The 18,971-nt window shown below is 51.4% G+C and overlaps 1 protein-coding gene across 12 annotated transcripts in view; it reads right to left on the bottom strand.

Annotated features, from left to right (window-relative positions):
* NIN (ninein) overlaps positions 1–18,971 on the bottom strand; it is a 59,531-nt gene that overhangs the window by 21,075 nt on the left and 19,485 nt on the right. For 11 of the 12 annotated variants that reach the window (XM_042047353.1, XM_042047352.1, XM_042047356.1 and 8 more), the window contains exons 5-17: positions 14,815–14,854; positions 13,364–13,551; positions 12,196–12,342; positions 11,089–11,256; positions 9,281–9,417; positions 8,042–8,182; positions 7,726–7,900; positions 7,036–7,146; positions 6,166–6,255; positions 4,409–4,562; positions 3,958–4,079; positions 3,178–3,704; positions 467–2,473 (exon numbers count right to left, since the gene is read on the bottom strand). In XM_042047353.1, coding sequence (XP_041903287.1) covers positions 467–2,473; positions 3,178–3,704; positions 3,958–4,079; positions 4,409–4,562; positions 6,166–6,255; positions 7,036–7,146; positions 7,726–7,900; positions 8,042–8,182; positions 9,281–9,417; positions 11,089–11,256; positions 12,196–12,342; positions 13,364–13,551; positions 14,815–14,854 — 4,007 coding nt within the window. The remainder of the gene's footprint in view (positions 1–466; positions 2,474–3,177; positions 3,705–3,957; positions 4,080–4,408; positions 4,563–6,165; positions 6,256–7,035; positions 7,147–7,725; positions 7,901–8,041; positions 8,183–9,280; positions 9,418–11,088; positions 11,257–12,195; positions 12,343–13,363; positions 13,552–14,814; positions 14,855–18,971) is intronic. The other variant, XM_042047364.1, reaches the window with a different exon arrangement.

Genomic DNA, 18,971 nt, shown 5'->3' with positions numbered 1-18,971 from the left:
GAGAAACAGAAGCACTTTTAGCATTTCAAATTACCATCATTCCATAGCGCTAACCCGAAACACTGAGAAAAAACAGGAGCAATTTTAGCCTTGCGAGCAACATTCAGCTCTAGAAGGGAACAAACCGAGTGGAGTGATATTAGTAAGAGCTACAAAGCACTCTGGAAGTGTTACCATGGATTTTGGACATGGAAATACGATGGGCTCGTGCTGGACCACGAGCTACACACTGCGACGGTGACATCCACAGACAGGACAGCTGGCAGGTGCTCCTGCTTAGGTGGCAGGCACAGAGAGGAGTAAGTGACACACAAGTTATTTATCCCAGTAGTCTGTATCCATGATTAGAGGAGTTAGGAGTCCACAGCACTGTTTGCTACTCAGAGCTAAATCAGAGTTAAACTACGGTGGTTAAAGGAGCAGCCAAGGCAGCGCTGGGTTAGTGGCTAACGTTGGGTTACGTTACCTCAGCAGGTCAACCTTCTGCTGCAGCTCAGTGCACGTGCTCTGCAAGCCCTGGGTCACTGCCTTCCTCTCCTCTGGGTGACCCAGAGCTTTCTCCTTCACCTTTGGGTTGAGATCCCTCATTCCTGCTTTGCCTGCTTCTGTCACCGCGCCGTCGCTTTGGGCATTCCCGTCCTGCTGGCCCATAAATGCAGTGGGTTGTTCTTCCAGCTTCCCACCTCTCATGTCACTGGGCCCATCTGTGTTTCCTTGAGCATCTTGTCCTTGGACACCTTCCAGTTCTTTAACATCTTCCATTTCTTTAACTTTCTGGAGGAACTTGGTGTTTTCCTCTTCAAACTTGACACTTTCCACCTCGCTTTCTTCTTGTTCACAATGAAGCCTTCTCAGCCTATGCAGGTTGTCTTCCAGCACTTTATTTTTTTCAATTAGCTGTATCATTTCAGCTTTCAGATCCTCATTTTCTACCTGAATTTCTTCTTGTAGCAACAGAAGTTCAGCCTGTGCCATGGATCGGTCTTCCAGCTCTTCCACCCTTTTCCAAAGCTGAGCTATTACGCTCTTCAGGTCACCATTTGCTGCCCCAGGAGTGTGATCCAGCAGGAGAGAGGCTTCACTCAGTTCTTCAGCCTTCTCCAGCTCTACCTGCAGCTTCAAAGCATCAGAAACAAACCCTTTATTTTTGGGAGCTATTCTGTGATTTAGCAGATGAATGTTCTGCTGTTTGACATTGTTGTGTAGCATTTTTGGCCTGGGAACTTCCTCCAGATCTCTCTTTTTTGGCAGCAGAGGCACCCAAAAAAGGAGCTCTCGGTTCTTGTCACAATCCTGGTTGCCATCAGCATCTGGAGCTGCTTGATTTCCTTGGATCCAACACCCCTGTACCTCAGGGTGGTCGCCAGCTCTGGCTGTCACACATCCCTCCTCCAAATCCAAATCCATCTCCGACATTTCTTCCAGGTCTGTAGTATCAGCCTCCAAAGGTGGAAGGACACTGAAATCTGCTCCCATGGCTACATCTTGACAATCACTGGGCAACCCTTCAAAACTGGGATCTATCTCCTCTGGTTCTGAGCCAGAGTGGGAGCAGCCAGGACTGGGAGGTTGCAGGGGCTCCGGCGCTCGCAGCCGGTGCTGCAGCCGCAGGATCTGGGCTGCCATCCTGACATTCTCCTTCACCGCCTGCTCGTGCACCTTCTGCAGGTTTTGGAGAACATCCCCATCGTCTCCCAGAGGAGCTGCACCAGGAAAAGCAGCGATCTGGCTCTTGGCTTTCGCATACTCACTCTCCAGGACCCTGTAATGGCTCTGCAGGGCAGAAAAACTCCGTGTTTCCCACTGCAGTTTCTGTATTTTCCCTTGGAGGGCTGAGATTTCCAAACTCATCTCAGCCTTTTCTGTCTCTGCTCTCTCACAAATGCCTTTGTTTAAACTCTCCAAAGCAAGAAGTTTGGAATTGAGCTCTTCTTTCTCTCGCTTATACTCACTGTCCAGTCTCTCCAGCTTTTCCCTAACCCGCTTCCCATTTTCCTCCACTGTGGATATATGTTCATCTTTCTCCTTTAGCTCTTTTTTATGGTCATTTTGGAGTTGGGCTATTTTCTCATTCAGCTTTTCCTCTTGCTCCTGGGCAGCATTCCTCAGCTCCCGCAGCTCCTTCTCCAGCTGCTCCCTCTCACACACCAGCTTGTTCACTTCTTCCTTGAAATTTTTCTCCAGGAGATCCTTCTCCTGGGTCAGGGCAGAAGAAACAGCCTTTTCACTTGCCAAGCTTTCCTTCAGCTGCTCATGGGCTTCAGCGGCCTCCTGAGCAATTTCCTCCCTTTCAAACTCCCACTGGGATTTCTCCTCTCTTTGCTGTTCAGCAAGTTCCTGCAGCTCTTGCTGGTAACGTCCTTCCAGACTCTGGAGGGTTTCTTCATATTGATTCACAAGTGTTTGTGTCTCCACAGAAAACTGAGTTTGTGCATGAGATGCTCTTCTCTTATAGTCACTTGCCATTTTTTCCCTAGACATGGTTAACATAAGATATTACTAAACTACCTCAGAGATCAAAGTGGATTTTTAGGCTGAATAAAACAAGTTGGAAATTCACTTTTTTTTTTTTTTCCCACTGACTACTGGATGGGTGTTTCTGGAAGCCGTAAGTTAAAACGGAGGCAATTTGGTGAAATTTCAAAAAGAAAAACTGCCTTGGAAAAGTGTGAAAGCTCATGAAATGTCCTCAGAAAAGGTTGCCTGTGCAATATGTGCCCTTCTGTTCCTGTGCTCAGATTTTTTGGGGGGCAGATGCTCTCACCCCCATCACCCCAGGATGGTTTCAGTTTCTTCTGACACTCAATGTTGGCTAAAAGCACTTCCCAGCCACCCCTTTCCTTCTTCAGCAAAGAACTCTGCAAACCCACAAGTTTTAAAAGGACCAAGCAGGGATTTGTGGAGCACAGGGATCCCAAACAAAACTCGCCTTAATCACGCCTGGTTATGCTTTAACACTACTGCTGCCTCTGGGCGAGCTAAAAATGAATCTAAATATCTGCTTGAGAAAGGTCAGAAGAGAAAAAACCCTGGAGAGGAGCCCAGTGCTGCAGAGTAGAGCAGGAACAGCACTGTGCAGTCAGGACACTTGGAATGACACACCAGGGAAGTGTTTCTGCACTAGGTTCACCCCGGTCACCACGCTCCAGCACTGTCCCCACCGGAGGTGACACTCACCTTTCCTCCTCCAGCTCCTGCTCGTGCTTCCTCAGCAGCTCTTCCTGCAGCTCCTCCTTCTCCAGGGCGTGCACCTCTGCCAGCCTCTTCACCTGCTCGTGGAAGCCACATTCCAGCTCCCCCTTCTCCTCCTGCAGTGTCTGCACCAGAACTCTCATCTTTTCTTCCACCCAGACACTCTTTTGGATCAGCTCCTCCCGTTCCTGCCTGAACTTCTCATTCACCTGCTCCAGTCTGGCCCTGACATCATCTTCATGCTCCTGCCTCAACAGTTCCTGCAGATTGGCTTTTTCCTCATCGAAATGCATCTGTAATTTGTTTTTCTCCTCGTTGTATTTACAGTCAAGCTTTTCCTGCTGCTCTCTGAGCGCTGCTGCCTCTCCCTGCAGCTCTGCTACTTGATTTTTAAGGCCAGTGATCTGCTTTTCCATGACATTCATCTCCTCAGTGTACTTCTGCCTCATATCCTCCTGCTCCTTTTCCCAGTGGGCTTTTGTCTCATCCAGCTGCTTTTCATAATGGCTCACCTAGAGAAGGGAAAACAGGATGGGTTGGTTTCATTTTCCACAGAATGTTCTACAGGGATGTTTCCCTCAATATTTCCATCTCGTTTTATATATTCATTCTACTGAATATTTTGATTCACACTTCAGCATCTTATATTGATTTCCCTGGAAAGAATGTTCAAGTGCTCAGCTTTATTTCTTACTGGGAGCACAGAATCCCAAACTGGTTTTGGGTGGGAAGGGGCCTTACACACCATCTCATTCCAACACTTACTGTGTCCTCAAGCTCCTGTTTGAGGTGATGCAGATCCCTGTGGTGTTGCTCCTTCATCTGCTCGATGGCCATTTCTGCCTCTATGCTCATATTTAATGGGTTGCAGTCTTCTGAACCAAGTCCTTTAGAAACAGTAATTAGATAATAATTTATAGAACTATAAAAACATTAATTATACAATACCTAAATATATATAATTCTCAACAGAACGATTTCATCATTTTAGGACTGCTTAGCAGCTCTCAAAATCCCATCACAAACACAGCCAAGTAACTGCAAGCATTAATTTCAGCTTTAAATACAGTTCAGCAGTCGCATTCCAAATTAACATTAAACACCAAAATAGGAGGTGGTGACCAAAACTCACTGGGAAGGTCGTCATGGAATTACCTCTAAGATGTTATAAACACCCACAGCACAGATCTCAGTCCTACAGGAGGTACTTTTTTACCTTGGTCAGGCTCAATCCCGCCGTTGCCATGACTCTTCATGTCAATGTCAAACTCTTCTGACAGGGAATTTTTCAGGGAAGGCCTGAGCACTTTGCCTTGGGCACGGTACTCCTGCAGCTCTGAGTGCAGCTCATCGATCTGGTCCTGCAGCTCCTGAGATGGAGGGGGGAAAAAAAGGCTGAGGGAAAGGAACCAAAGCAGCTGAGCATCGACCCAGTCCCACCACGGGACATTCAGGTGGGAATTACAGCAGGGAAAGACTTGTCAATAATCCATAGTGCCATAGGCATCCTTCTATCAGCAAAACAACAAGGGGGAATGGCTTCCCACTGCCAGAGGGCAGGGATAGATGGGATATTGGGAAGGAATTCCTGGCTGGGAGGGTGGGGAGGCCCTGGCACAGGGTGCCCAGAGAAGCTGTGGCTGCCCCTGGATCCCTGGAAGTGCCCAAGCCCAGGTTGGACATTGGGGCTGGGAGCAGCCTGGGACAGTGGGAGGTGTCCCTACCCATGGCAAGAGGTGGAAGAAGGTTTTTAAGGTCCCTTCCAACCCAAACCATTCTGGGATTCTCTGATGATTCTCCAATACCAAACTCTCAACGGTGAAGGCATAACACGCTCCAGGACCTTTCCCTTCATTCCTTCTTCCTGTGACCTTTTATTAAAAAGCAGCTTTTCAAACATTTTCAAACAGTTGGGAAATGCCTCCTCAAATACCATCCACTTGAAAAATCAAACCAGAAGCAAAAGATCAAATTAGGAAAGAGATCCCCTCGTTACTGCATTTACCATCTGGTCCTTCCGCCCGCCAGCGGAACCTCGCCAGGGTTTGTGCCAAGTGCCCTGCACCCCGTTCCAGGAACAGCAGTTATTGAGGAAAACAACTCCCTGAGTGTGCAAACACAGAATCCTGCAGGTCTGAAAGGCCCAGGAAGTGAACCTTGGGCACTGATTTATATCTCCCATCCTCAAAAATAGAAAAAGCAGCTGCCTATCGAGCTGTATCAGTTCAATGCCTATTTCTAGACAATTTCTGCTTTTAAACTGCAGCTTCCACGCTGTTTCCAATCCAACAGCCTTTTGCAAAGGCAGCCCTTTATTGAATGGAAAGGATCCTGCAGAGCAGATCACAGAATCACAAACCAGTTTGGGTTGGAAGGGACCTTAAAGCCCATCCAGTTCCACCCTCTTCTCATGGGCAGGGACACCTTCCATTATCCCAGGCTGCTCCAAGCCCCATCCAACCCAGCCTTGGACACTTCCAGGGATCCAGGGGCAGCCACAGCTTCTCTGGTACCACTGCAGGCATCAGAAAGCAGATGTGTAAATAGATAACCTGCAGGCTCATCTTAAAGTGCTTCAACCATACAAGATTTGAGGAGGAGAAAGCAAATTTTCAATTCTCAGGGTTATTTAAAAAAAATATTTCTGGTCTGAAAACCAGTAAAACATGGATGTATCTTACTTATCCTCTAAGTTCCTGCAACTCTGAATTCACAGGGCTCCATGGAGCCTCTCCCAGCCCACCCTGGGGGCACCTCATCCTCTTAGCTCAGCCAGTTGCCTCTGTGGGAAGAGCTTTCCAACACCCCTTGTGCTGCTGTTTGCAGTGAGGATGTGGCACTTGGGGACATGGTTAGTGCTGGGCTTGGCAGTGCTGGGGGAGTGGTTGGACTCAGTCTGAGAGGGATTTTCCAACCTGAAAGGTTTCATGATGTTCCTGGTGGACACAGGAGCCAGGTCTCAGCTCCACTTACCCTGCACTGCTGCTCGTACTCGCTCCTCATCTGGGCCAGTCTCTCCTCCTGCAGGAAAAACTCTGCACTGGTGGGATCCAGATCACCAAACTGGAACATAGGAATGGAATATCCAGTTATCCACTGGCCCACCCAACAGCCCTGCTCAGTACAGCACAGATGCCATTCCCAGCAGTCCTGCAGCCTGCACCCTCTCTCCACTCTGGACTTTTATTTTAAATAAAGAAACTCCACTTTCCTCCTAGCAGGGAATGAGTAATTTCCCAAAAAGCATTGTCTGCCATCTAGCACAGCTCTCATGCTCACTGATTCCAGATCACAGCTTTCTACCTTAGCATTTGCACATCTCAGTGTGACAAATAATCCCAAGCTTTAAAGAAGGCTAGAAATCCCAATATATGAACCTCAGGCTGTGGATGCACAAACTCAAACATCTTTGGAGAAGCTGATATCCTGAAAAGTTCAGTGTAATACAGCCATGATCAGCTGTTCACCTCGATTTTCACCTAATTCCAGCAGAGATGCCACATAAAACCTCACTCCTCCTGCATCATCTTCCCTGGAAAGGACCTGCAAGTTGGGCCTATCCAAAACTCTGTGCTGGGGGGAAAAAAAAAAATCCTGCAGATCTGCAGGATGATTGCTTCACTCTAAGGCTCCCTGCTTTAATTAGAATAAAATCACAGCTAAGGTGGAATATCTTTATTTTCCTCAGCTGCAAGGCAGTCCATGTCACCAAGGCAGGCTGAGCGTGGATAATCTGGATAGGGACCCCAAAAGCCTCTGGATATCAGTTAAACTGGCAGCTTGAGTGCAGCAACTTGAAAGAGATTTAATTCTGCAAGCCCCACAGGGAAAAGGAGGATTTACCTTCTCAGCCAGGACATTTTCCAAGTTCCTCTGCAGTTTGCTTGCCAGACTTTCACACTCGGCCAGTTTTTCTCCCGTTTCCAACAGCTCGTTTTCCAGGCGGCTGTTCTCCTGGACCAAACAAAAAACCCCACAACAGCCTCAGCACTTGGAGGAGGAAAAAAATCAGCATGTGCTGAAATAAGGGTAATCCCAATCAAGTCGGAGCATGGCATTATTCCAAGCTTCAGGTGATGACTGGAGTTATGAATCCATCCACACACAACCCACGCCTGCCACGGCCCAGTGTGAGCACTGGAATTTAGAGAAATTATCAAAAGGCATAATAGCAAGTTTGCTTTACGTGGTTATTTTGTTTATTTGTTTTTAAACCAGTATTTTAAACTTGATCAAGATGTTTTGTCTCCTGGCTGGACAGCTCATCTGAGAGCTGTGCACACGCACGCTCTGCACTTGATGGCAGCAGAGATTTGAACTGGAGATTAGGAATCTACAGAACAACCCATCGAGGTGCCCCCAACACCAATTCTCATGGACACGCCTCTATCTTGCTGCTTAAATGACTTTTGGCCAGCTAAACACAGCCCAAAACTCACGCTCTCAACAAGGACTACTCTGCAAGAGTCACTCCCCCTCCCAGGGTATCCCTGCTTTTTGGGGGGAATCCCAGCTGTGTTTAGTCCCTGTTACCTTCAGGGACAGGGCCAGGCGGTCCCGGATGTAGTTCTCATCCGTCTTCAGCTTTTCAATCTCCTGCTCCATCTCCAGCCTCTGTTTGTTGGCCTGCTGCAGGATTTGCTCCCGCTCTCTGCGGAGCTCGTTCTTCAGAGCGGCGATTCTCTCCTTGTACTCCTCGTCCAGCTTCCTGCCGAGGCACCGGAGGGGAGAGGGGCTCGTTAGAGGAAGCAGGTGGCAAACGCTGCTGGGGTGAGGCTGGGTGGTCACCAAGGCCCTGCAATGCCAGAAAGTGATACCAAGGAGGGAGGGATGATTTGGGATGCCCTACCTGAGGTTGTACTCGTTGCGGCGCTCGATGGCGGCGTGGTGATCGTCCACCTCTGAGGCCATCAGGGATTTCAGCTTCTCTGCTTTCTCCAGGTCCGACCGCAGCTTCTCCTTCTCCCTGGCCACTTGGTCAAACCTCTCCCTAGGCAGAGCAGAGCTAGTCTGCATTAGGTCGGCCCACACTGCTCCCCCAGAAAGGGTATTTGAAATGTCAAGAGAAGAAGCTTGGAAAGATAACCATGGGTCTCATCAACTGCATTTAGTCACTGGCTTTGAACCTGTACCCAAACAGCTCTGGACATGTCTTGGTATCCCCACAAGATCCTGAGACCTCAACACTTGAGACCCTCAGCTGTGGTCCAGCTCCCAGTTCAAATCCTGAAATGGTTTGGGTTGGAAGGGACCTTCAAGACTGTCCTGTTCCAGCCTCTGCCATGGGCAGGGACACCTCCCACTATCCCAGACTGCTCCAAGCCCCAATGTCCAACCTGGCCTTGGACACTCACAGGGATCCAGGGGCAGCCCCAGCTGCTCTGGGCACCCTGTGCCAGGGCCTCCCCACCCACCCAGGGAACAATTCCTTCCCAATCTCCCATCCATCCCTGCCCTCTGGCACTGGGAAGCCATTCCCTGTGCCCTGTCCCTCCATCCCTTGTCCCCAGTCCCTCTCCAGCTCTCCTGGAGCCCCTTTAGGCCCTGGCAGGGGCTCTGAGCTCTCCCTGGAGCCTTCTTTTTCAACAGGGAAACCTGCATGGCAAGTCCAGCACAAGGCCAAGCTGTGCTGACTTTGAAAGGAAAAACCTTGGGATTTACGGTGGGTTTGTACCTCACCTCCACATCTATCACATGGCAAAACCTCTGTAATGCCCCAAATCAGTCTGGATTTAAGGTACTGATAAACTCCACCAGCCTCTGCCTCAAGCTGTGCATTCCTTGGCCATCAATGACCACTGCAGCCAGCAGTGACCACTCCCAGACCATCCCCAGACTGGGAACAGCCTGCTGCTTCCATTTTTTTGTTCTTCAACTACATTTTTCTGCAATCCTTGGAGGGTTGAGTGCTTTTCCCAGGCAAAACAAGACAGCTGGAAGTTTCTGAGCACTCCATCAGAGACCTGAGCCTTCCGGTGCCACCCCAGCGCCCCTCGGAGCACCACCATCCATCCATCAGCTGCTCCCTCAGCCCCTGCTTGGCAAGGCACAGAGGGAAGCAGCACATCCAGTAATCCCTGAGACTCACATCAAGTGCCTGATCTCTGTTTTGAAGCTCGCCAGGGCTGCCTGGTGGACTCCATTCTTGGTGATTAAGAGCTCATTCTCCAGCGCCAGCGTCAGCTCCGTCAGGTTCACCTTCCCATCCAAGCTGAAGTCCAGAGCCTGTGGAAACAACGGGTCCTTAGAGCGGAACGAGCTTCCTGCAGCAGCCTGGAGACATTTGTGCAGGGATTGACAGGATGAAACGAGGCTCAGAAGAGATCTTTGCTCGCTAATTAATCTGTCACAAACGCCCCGGGGGCAATAAACCAGACATCTCTGCCACCTCCCTACAACACAGAGCTGCTGCCAGCTGTGGGGATGGGAAGTGTCCTGGTTGTGCTGCAAGACCAGCAGGAAATTAAGCCCAGGCCTGATGAAATGCAGTAATTCCCTGCAGGATCTAACGACACTGGACTTTGCATGGACCAGCTGCTGCCAGGAGGTGGCTGGGGATGTTCGTGTAAACAACACCAGCTCTGGCAGCAGAGGCAACACAGAAGCAGCTCTGCAGGAAGGGTTCGATTGATGGTGAGGATCCCACCTCTTAGAAGGCAAGTTATCATCAGCAAGTGCTTGGAATTTCACAGAATCCCAGGATGGTTTGGGTTGGAAAGAACCTTAAAGCCCATCCAGTTCCCCCCCTGCCATGGGCAGGGACACCTTCCACTATTCCAGGTTGCTCCAAGCCTTGAAGAAAGGCATTTTCTTTCACTGGAAGTGTTCAAAACCCACATGGACATGGCACTTGGGGACGGGGTTTAGTGGTGAACAAGGTCTAAGCTGACAGCTGGACTCAATCTTAGAGGTCTTTTCCAACCTAAATGATTCCATGATTCAACCCAACCCTGCAGGAGCACAAAGCAAAGCCCCTGTGGTGGGGCTGAAACACTGCAGACACTGGAGAAAGCACCCCAGTGACACCAGTACAAAGGAATTTTCCAGTGGAAAGCAACAAGGTGAAGGTGGACACACAAATCTGGTGAAGGTGGTCCCACCTTCTCAAATTGTGTGGGGTTATGAGTGGGTTTTAAATCCTGAGCAATGGCAGAGGTTATTACAGCCCGGATGTTCACTTTCCACGTGGCTATTTAAAAGCCAGGAGAACCACAGTCCACATTGTTGGCAATCCAGGGATGGTCACATGAAATTTTCTTCTCCCCTCCACAGCTTCTAACGAGATGGACAGGGATGGAATTACTCAGGTACCCAATTTCACCCCCATCACCCTTCTGCTCTGTCTAATGGAACACTGAGGACTGGGCAGGGTTTCAAGTGCTGTTCTCCACCTCAGCACGAGCAATAATTCGGGTCACCCCACTGCTGAGAGGTTTGCAGGCACAGCTATTCAGGGAGGGAGAGGAATTAAATTGCTTCCTAACAAATACAGGTGACTTCTTCAAGCTACGCTGGAAAGCCCATTGTATTTTTATCATTAGCTTCTTGTTCTCTGGGATGTACCATAAAGGAAATGACTGGAAAACTCCCAGAACTCTTGTCTCTAGCACTGGGAATTTTTACAGAATTATAGAATGGTTTGGGTTGGAACAGATCTTAATCATCATCCAGTTCCACCTCCTGCCACGGGCAGGGACACCTTCCACTGTCCCAGGTTGCTCCAAGCCCTGTCCAACCTGGCCTTGAACACTTCCAGGGATTGAGCAGCCACAGCTTCCCCGTGGAAGTTTTAAAAGGAGTAAACCCAGGGATTTTGGAAAGGAAAAAATAACTCAGCTGCTGACACAGGGAGAAAAAAATACACATAACCACGGGTGAGATGGAGCTGGGGGTTACCTTCAGGATCTCCTGGCTGTTCTCTATGCCCTCCTGGTGCCAGCAGTCCAGGACCCCCTCCACGCAGCCGTAGCCCATCCCATCATCCAGGCTGGAGAAGAGGGAGAAGCCGATGGTGCTGGGCATGGCCGAGGGGGTGGTGGTGCGTCTCCCGCTCTCGTCGAAGGACTGTGAGAGAGGATGAGGGTGTGACGGGGCAAAGGCAGTGCCCAGAAGGGCTTATCAATGGAATTTCCCTTGCACTGCTCCAGAGATTAAGGATTAAGCTCTGCTTTTCCTCGCTGCCAAGCCAAAACCCAGCGGGAGCACCGCTGCTGACCTCACAGCACCGGGGCACAACCAGGCCCTCGGGACTGCAAATGAATCCGAGGAGGAGCAGTTTCAGAGCTGGCCTCAATGCTCCAGAAGGGTTTTCCACTGCTCATTTTTGGTTTGGAGTGTCACCTTCCCTAAAAGAGCTGCAGGGAGCATTTGCAGACGTGCTCTGGGTACGGCCCTCAGCTTCCAGGCAAAGACAGGGAGCAGATTTCAAATTCTCTCTCAGAAAAAAAGCAGTAATTGGAGTAGAGATGTGGGACCTGCATGTCCACAGCCTATCCCAGGCACTGCTTCCCCCTGCACCCAGTTTATACTGGATGCCCCATCCTGGAAGTGTCCAAGGCCAGGCTGGATGGACCTTGGAACAACCTGGGATAGCAGAAGGTGTCCCTGCCCATGGCAGGGGGTGGAATGGGATGAGCTTTAAGGTCCCTTCCAACCCAAGCCACTCTGGAACTCTGCAAGTCTCTACCATTTCCACACTGCACTCCACAGGCTGCCAGAGCCCTCTCCGAGCCACAAAACTTCAAAGGGGAGCCACGTCCCCTTTACCATGAGGGTGTTTTCTGTTTTATCTCCCCCAAATGAGCTTTTCCTGAGAGGGAATTTGAAATCTGCTTTTGGAGCAGCGTGGGCAGCTCACTGCCACCACCTCCACGGGGTAGGGAAGCCCTCACAGCCACCCCTCCAGGGACAAATGCTGAGGAAGAGGAGACAACAGGCTGGGTGGGAACTGTTCAGGAATTCTCCTGCTCCTCTGACCCCAGGATTCACCTCTCACTGTCTCACCTGCATGGACAGGTGCCGTTTCAGCTGCCGGTACGGAGTAGATGCTGAAGGTGTCAGAGATTTCCCATTTCTAAACAGGCCATAAAAGAAGTCCTCGATGCTCATGGTCCCATCTTGCTCCAGGTTATGGAGCACCTCTTCCAGCACCTGCAAGGAGACAGAAATGGTGTAAAAGGCCAAAAAAATATCTAGCACAGAGAAAACATCCTATTCCCAAGGCTCCAAAAAGAGCAAAGCAAGAGTTACCTGGTACCTCAGCCTAACCCATTTCCATGTTCTCCATATGGAAAATTGCAGGCACCATGAAAAAAAGCTCCTGGTCATCTTGGAGCCTCTGTTTAATGAGGCAGCATGAAAAAACCCTCATTTCATTCTGCTCTCGAGACAGGGTGACCTCAGGAATTCAGCTCAAGGTACTGAAACAGATGCCAAACCCTGAGCAGCTTGAAGTGACCAGGCAAAAAAACCCCCTAAGACACTGCAAGGTTATCATAAATCTGTTTTATGCTTCGGGCCACGCTGCTTTCTCAAAAGCAGGACTGGAGATGTTCAGATTATTTCTTTGTCTACAGTTTATCTTTTCCATTTTCTGCCTTAATACCCTGAAAACATTCCATTGTGGATGCTGCAAAGGAATACCTGCTCAGAAACATGCTCTGTGGAGGAAATTATTACAAGCACGTTATCTTAAGATGCAAAAAATCTGACTTTTTTAATAAAACTAAATCCTAAGTTGAAAAGAGCCTTCTTTTTTTTTTTTTTTTGATAAAGATTTCATTTTCTCGTGGGCTCTTGCTGCAGGACAGAAAGAGCCCACAGGCCTTCACAAAGTCAAAAGCAACCACCTATGAATATTTAACCCATATTTGCTGTCCAGCTAGAAAATTCCTAGGATTAAGGAGAAATGCTTGGAATCTCAGCCATGTTTTTAAACTCCAGCTCACTCTGTGATGGCATGAGGAGACACGCACGCCACGGTTCGAGCTAGCAGCTGCCTTCTCCTACAGCAGCCTGATGGTTTGGCACCAAAAACCTTGCTGGAAGACCAGGAGCTGGAGCTGGAAACTCCTCTCCAAGTAGCCACCTGTGCTCGTGGTGAATCCCAGGAGGGATTTTGGGGGGCCCAGGTAGGGGCAGTGGTGGCACGGGTCCGTATGTGGTCGCTCACCTCCCCGGCCGCTGCGTGCAGCCCGTACTGCTCACAGATGGAAACCAGCTTCTTCCTGTTTAGGTGGCCATCCCTGGTGATCCCCAGGTGCTCACAGACCTCCTGAAGTTTCTCCTCGATCCAGTCTGGGCTCGGTGAGGCACCAGGGGAGGCGTTCAGGTCATCGGGGTTCCAGAAGCGCAGCTGTCCTGGAAATTGAGGAGATTGCTCTGGGGTCTGGAGTGGTCACCAAAACACCTGGGGGCTCTGCACCCCACTGGGGACCTGCTGCTGTGATGGGCAGAGCTCCTTCCTGGCTCTGCAGATCCCAAAGGATCATTTGTCTGAGCTCATCCTACTCAGAGCACACTTTGGATTTTAGGATATGGATACTGGTCCCAGCAGTATCGGACTCTACCGGGAGGTTCTGCTCAGCATTCCACTCACACGTGCCACCCCAGGGGAAGGAGCCTCGCATCCACAGAATCATGGAATTGTTGAGGTTGGAAAAGCCCTCTAAGACCGTTGAGTCCAACTGCTCCCCAGCATGGCCAAGGTCAGCACTGACCCACATCCCCAAGTGCCACATCCACACGGCTTTTAATCCCTCCAGGGATGGGGACTCCCAGTGCCTGACCAGGTGCAGAGTGACCAGCTGGGACCGTGGCCAGGAGGATCTTTGGGAATGTGGAGGAGTCCAATGGTCAACATGGGCAGGGCAGCTCTGCTGCCTCAGCCACCAGCAGAGATGGAAAAAGGACCCTGCTACCCTGGGCAGTTATGGGATCAAGGGAGCTGCAAAGCCACCTCCTGGGGCTGGAAAAGCAGCTCTAGGAGAAAAAAGTTGTCCCCTTTGGATGGGAAAGGGGTTAGAGAGCAGCTGAAATATGGAAGAGGTGCTGACCTAATTAAAAGGAAGTTATTTATGGTGAAGATGGTAAAACACTGGCACAGGGTGTCCAGAGAAATTTCCCATCACTGGAAGTGTCCAACACCAGGTTGGACAGGGCTTGGGAGCACTTCCTATCCACTTCCTGGGATAGTGGAAGGTGTCCCTGCCCATGGCAGGAGGTGGCACTGGATGGGCTTTACAGTCCCTTCCAAACCATTCCATGACTTTATAGCTCCGTGACAATTAGGGAACATTTAACGACTGGTCCCTGCTGACATCTAGTGCCCACCGGGCTCCACTACAGCCAGAGCCCCCCGGGGCAGGAGTGGGGACCAGGACAGAGGTCAGGGAGACCAGGAACACCCACAGCAGGATGAAGAGGGCAGAGGGGGTGCGGCACAAGATGCGCCCTGCGTCAGCTTTCATCCCCAGCTTCGGGGGATGCCCCAGCTTGCTGAGCTCTGCACCAGCCGGGCTGGGATGCTCCACACACCCAGAGACCCTCTCCACGTGCTCCTCTGATCCCTCTTCAGAGCTGAAATGAGAACAAGCACATCCAGGTGCTGCTCTTTGCTCTTACCCTCGGCCTCGTACTCCTCGCTGCCTCGCGTCTTCCAGTGCTGGGGAGAAAACAAAAGGTTCCCGAGTTATTACTACTGCAAGACATCCCCAGAATGAAAGGGACTCTGGGATCAGCATCCAAGGAGCTGCAGGGCTCCAGCAATGCCGCTGGGCTTTCATCTCCCTGTTCCCTGCAGGCTGGGCTGGGAATCCAGGGCTCTTTGATCCTGCCTTGTTCTGGCACATGTGGCTCTCCGGTGGGGAGAAACCACAGAGATGCCTAAAGCCCCACAAATGACCCAAGAGAGGGAACAGATCAGAGCCTGGCAGGGTGCTGGGGAGGGAGGCAGAGGATTTCCCTTCCAAGCAAACCATGCTGCTTTTCTTTGAGGTATTGATGGTCGAGGGGATGGGGATGCAGGGAAGATCATGGGCTGCACAGAGCTGGGTTATCCTTTCCTTCCAGAACCTCATTTGCCCCTATTTTGCCCCATATTCAGCCAAGCCAAATCCAGAAGTCCTCCACTAACTGCAGCTCTGTAACAGGAGAGAGCTATGCTGTCAACAAGCTCTTTACTGAGCTTAACAGAGGGGAAAAAACCCACTCTTTGGTGGTCTTAAACCATCCCGCTCCCTCTGGCAGCATCCCATCAGCTCAGGCAGCACCAGGAGCAAAAGTACAGCATTTAAGGTGATTTCCTCATGTACTACACGTTGTACCAGCCCAGGGTATTTACTCCCACGTGATGCTCCCCAACATTAACTTCTGCTTTAGCAGTGGCAGATGTTGCCTCTGCAGCGGTACAAGTGGATACTTCTGCCTGCACGTGACTGATGGATTTGGAGTCAAAGTCACCCAGGACATAAAGAGGCTCTAAATCATCACAGAAAAGTTCAATACGTCTCATTCAGATTACAGCTAAAAGCCATTAATCTACAACGTTGCCATGGAAACTGGATTAGGTCACTGGACTTTTTTTAGCTCTGCTGCTGTTCCCATTTCAGCTGCCGGACCAGGCAAGGGCCCTTTGCTGCCGCAGCATCGCAACATCCCCTGAGGGACGGAAAGCAGGAGCTGAGGCAACAGGTGGCATCAAATCCCATCCCTGCAAGTTCTTTACAAGGAGGATGGCAAAACACCGGCACAGGGTGCCCAGAGAAGCTGGGGCTGCCCCTGGATCCCTGGAAGTGCCCAAGGCCAGGCTGGACAGGGCTTGGAGCAGCCTGGGACAGTGGAAGATGTCCCTGCCCATGGCAGGGGGTGGAACGAGATGGACTTTAAGGTCCCTTCCAACCCAAACCGTTCTGGGATTCTGTGAAATTTCCATCTGAAAATGCAGAAAACTTTGTGCAGAGAGAGGGTCTGCTTGAGTCCCAGAGATCCCACCCATCCTCATCCTCACCTAAGACAGCTGGGACACTGAGGGGAACCGGGCAGTGATGCTCAGGAGGCAGATTCTCTGCGTCCAAGTCTTTTTGCGTATGTAACATCAATACTTTTATACAGAATCAGATTAATTCAGCACCAGAACCCCCTCACTTCAAGGACTTGCAGCAAAACCAGACAAGCTGCTGCTGTCCCATTCCTGGAAGTGTTCAAAGCCAGGCTGAACAGGGCTTGGAGCACCCTGGGCTAGTGGAAGGTGTCCCAGCCCATGGCAGGGGGTGGAATGGGATGAGCTTTAAGCTCCCTTCCAACCCAAACCATTCTGGGATTCCATGAAACCACAACAACCCCATAAACACCAACAACCTGAAGAGGCTGAACAAAGCCAGGGGGCTGTGGGCTGGCAACCCCCTGACAGCGACCCCAGGGCGCTCATGTGACCTCCCTCCCTCCCTCCCTGTGCAGGGCTCGGGGGTCCCTTTGTGCGCGGGGGGCTCGGGGTCGGCCACTGCCAGCGAGGGGACAAAGAGGGGCCGGGGCAGGCATGGGGGGAGGTGGACATCCCGATGTCAGGCACTCATTGTCCCCCCGCCCCGGCAGTGCTACAGCTGGCCACGGGTCACACACACGGGGATCCCAGGAATGCGTTATCCTTCGGGAGGCGCGTGCTCGGCCGGCCCGGGGAGCAGATGGCCGTGGCTTTGAATGCTGCGGCGCGGGGCCGGGCGAGCATCTGCAGCCTGTGCCGTTTGCTCTGCCCAGAACAAGGCAGCAGCCACCTCTCCCCCCTGCCATCTGCTCCAGCCAGACAGACCTTTGTTCTCCCCCAGAATATATTGCTAATTAAGATGATGATCAGGAGCGCACGCCGAGCCCGCGCTGCTCCGCACGCCACGAGGCGAGCCCTCGCCCCAGTGCTGGTGGGCCCCGCTCCTCCCAGATCCACACAGCAGCTCCCTGGGCTGAGCAGCCCGAGCAGAGACCCCAAAAAAGCTGTCAAATCTCCACACCTCGCTTTGCCAGGTGCCTTCAGCTCCAAAGCACCAGCCACACCAGAGACGCACCTTTTCTGGAGGCAGCCTCTATCCTGAGCTGTTATCCTCAAATCCCGGCTTTCCAGGGCAGTCCCACTTTGGGAGTCTCACATTGAGGACCCAAACCCCAGGAGTTTCAACCTGAGGCTCCCAGAATGTTTTGCTCCAAGGCCAGGCCATGCTGGAAACAACTCTGTGCAGAAGCAAACACACAGAGGATGGGAGCAAGAGGCTCCAGCAGGCACTGAAGAGACAGAACTGGGATGTGCCAGCAGAGTCTACAAACTCAAGGCCAGGTTGGATAGGGCTTGGAGCAACCTGGACTAATGGAAAGTGTCCCTGCCCATGGCAGAAGGCTGAAATGAGATGGGTTTTAGGGTGCTTTCCAACCCAAGCCATTCTGGGATTGCATGAACCTGCAAGTAGGAGGGACCTTTCCCAGAGCAGAGCCAGGAGCTGGGGAAGGAGAGGTGACAGATGCTCCATGGTGAGGTTTGGAAGGCAGCACAGCCAGCATCCAGCTCCTGCAGGCCAGAGGGACCCTCAGGATCCTACCACCACCCCTGTACTCACAGCAGGGTCAGTGCCAAACCCAGACCCAGCTGCTCATTACTTTATCCAACAGCACCTGAAAAAATCCCTGGGGATGGAGGTCAGGGAGCCTCCCTGGGCAGTCGAGCCCAGAGCAGCCTCCTAGCCTCTCCTCTGATGTTCACGAGGGGAGGGAGGGAAGGAAACCTCTCAGACAGAGCCTGAGCCCTTTTAATTGGCACTGCTTGGGAGCAAGCACCAATTAAGGCACCCTGTCCCAGTTCCCAGGCCAGGGACAGCCCGGGCCGGGGGCAGGCTTGCGGAACGCTGGCAGCAGCGGCGTGTTTGTACACACAACAGGAGAGAACCAGCCAAACGCTGCTCCCTGGGCCAAATCCCAAGGAGTCAGTGCATCAGGAGCCTCCAACACTCCCCTGGGACCCCTCAGCAGCTTCCAGCATTTCCATGCATACCAAGAGGATCTACTTTAGGGAACGAGACAGCAGTGCTGATAAAGTAGGGATTTCACAAGCTGAGCCTGTTTTTTGCTCCAGTTGCAAGGGAATTAACCATCCCACCAGCCCAAAAGGAGCATTCCCAGCAGGAGACTGATCCAGCCCCCACGGCACAGCCTGGTTGCACACCAGCTGGGTTAATTAACTGACCTTGTTAATAGACTACCCTTTACACCTCCGTGACAGCTAAAACTGAGGGGTAAGATTAGAGTAGCCTCTTCCACCAAGGACATCACTTCCCTGGGGAGCGTGGGCAGATTAACATCGATTCCAAGGTCAGGGCAGCCCATGTGGCCAACACCAGGAGATGGATGAGCATCCCTGTGGCGGTGAGCAAAGGTCACCGGGAGTAGGGAAAAGCAGCTGGGTATGGTGGAAAAGCTTTTCTTTGAGGTGTTGGTTTGGGGTTTTTTTTATCATTTTTAAGCTCAGGAACAATACTGAAATCACAGAAATTGGAAATTCCTCCCTTGCTTTTCCACACAGGGTTGGGGTGTCCCCCTGCAAATGCGGCTGCAGAGGCTCCCAACTCCAAGTGAAGCCAGGAGACAGAGCAGGGAGAAGGCAGCAATGCTTCTCCCTCCCAGTGGAAAAAATCCCACCACATGCTCCTGAATCAACAATACTTGGCACAGCAGGGCAGGCTGGAAGCAGCCCAGCTCCAGGGAAAAGCCGCTGTGGCCGTACACTAACACACAGCACCAACCCC

This window comes from Corvus kubaryi, unplaced genomic scaffold (genome assembly GCF_017639235.1).
Source record: "Corvus kubaryi isolate FWS band 111438036 unplaced genomic scaffold, C.kubaryi_AGA036_p1.0 66, whole genome shotgun sequence".
NCBI lineage: Eukaryota > Metazoa > Chordata > Aves > Passeriformes > Corvidae > Corvus > Corvus kubaryi.
The sequence above is the reverse complement of the archived record's forward strand: the minus strand, read 5'-3'. Positions and strand labels throughout refer to the sequence as shown.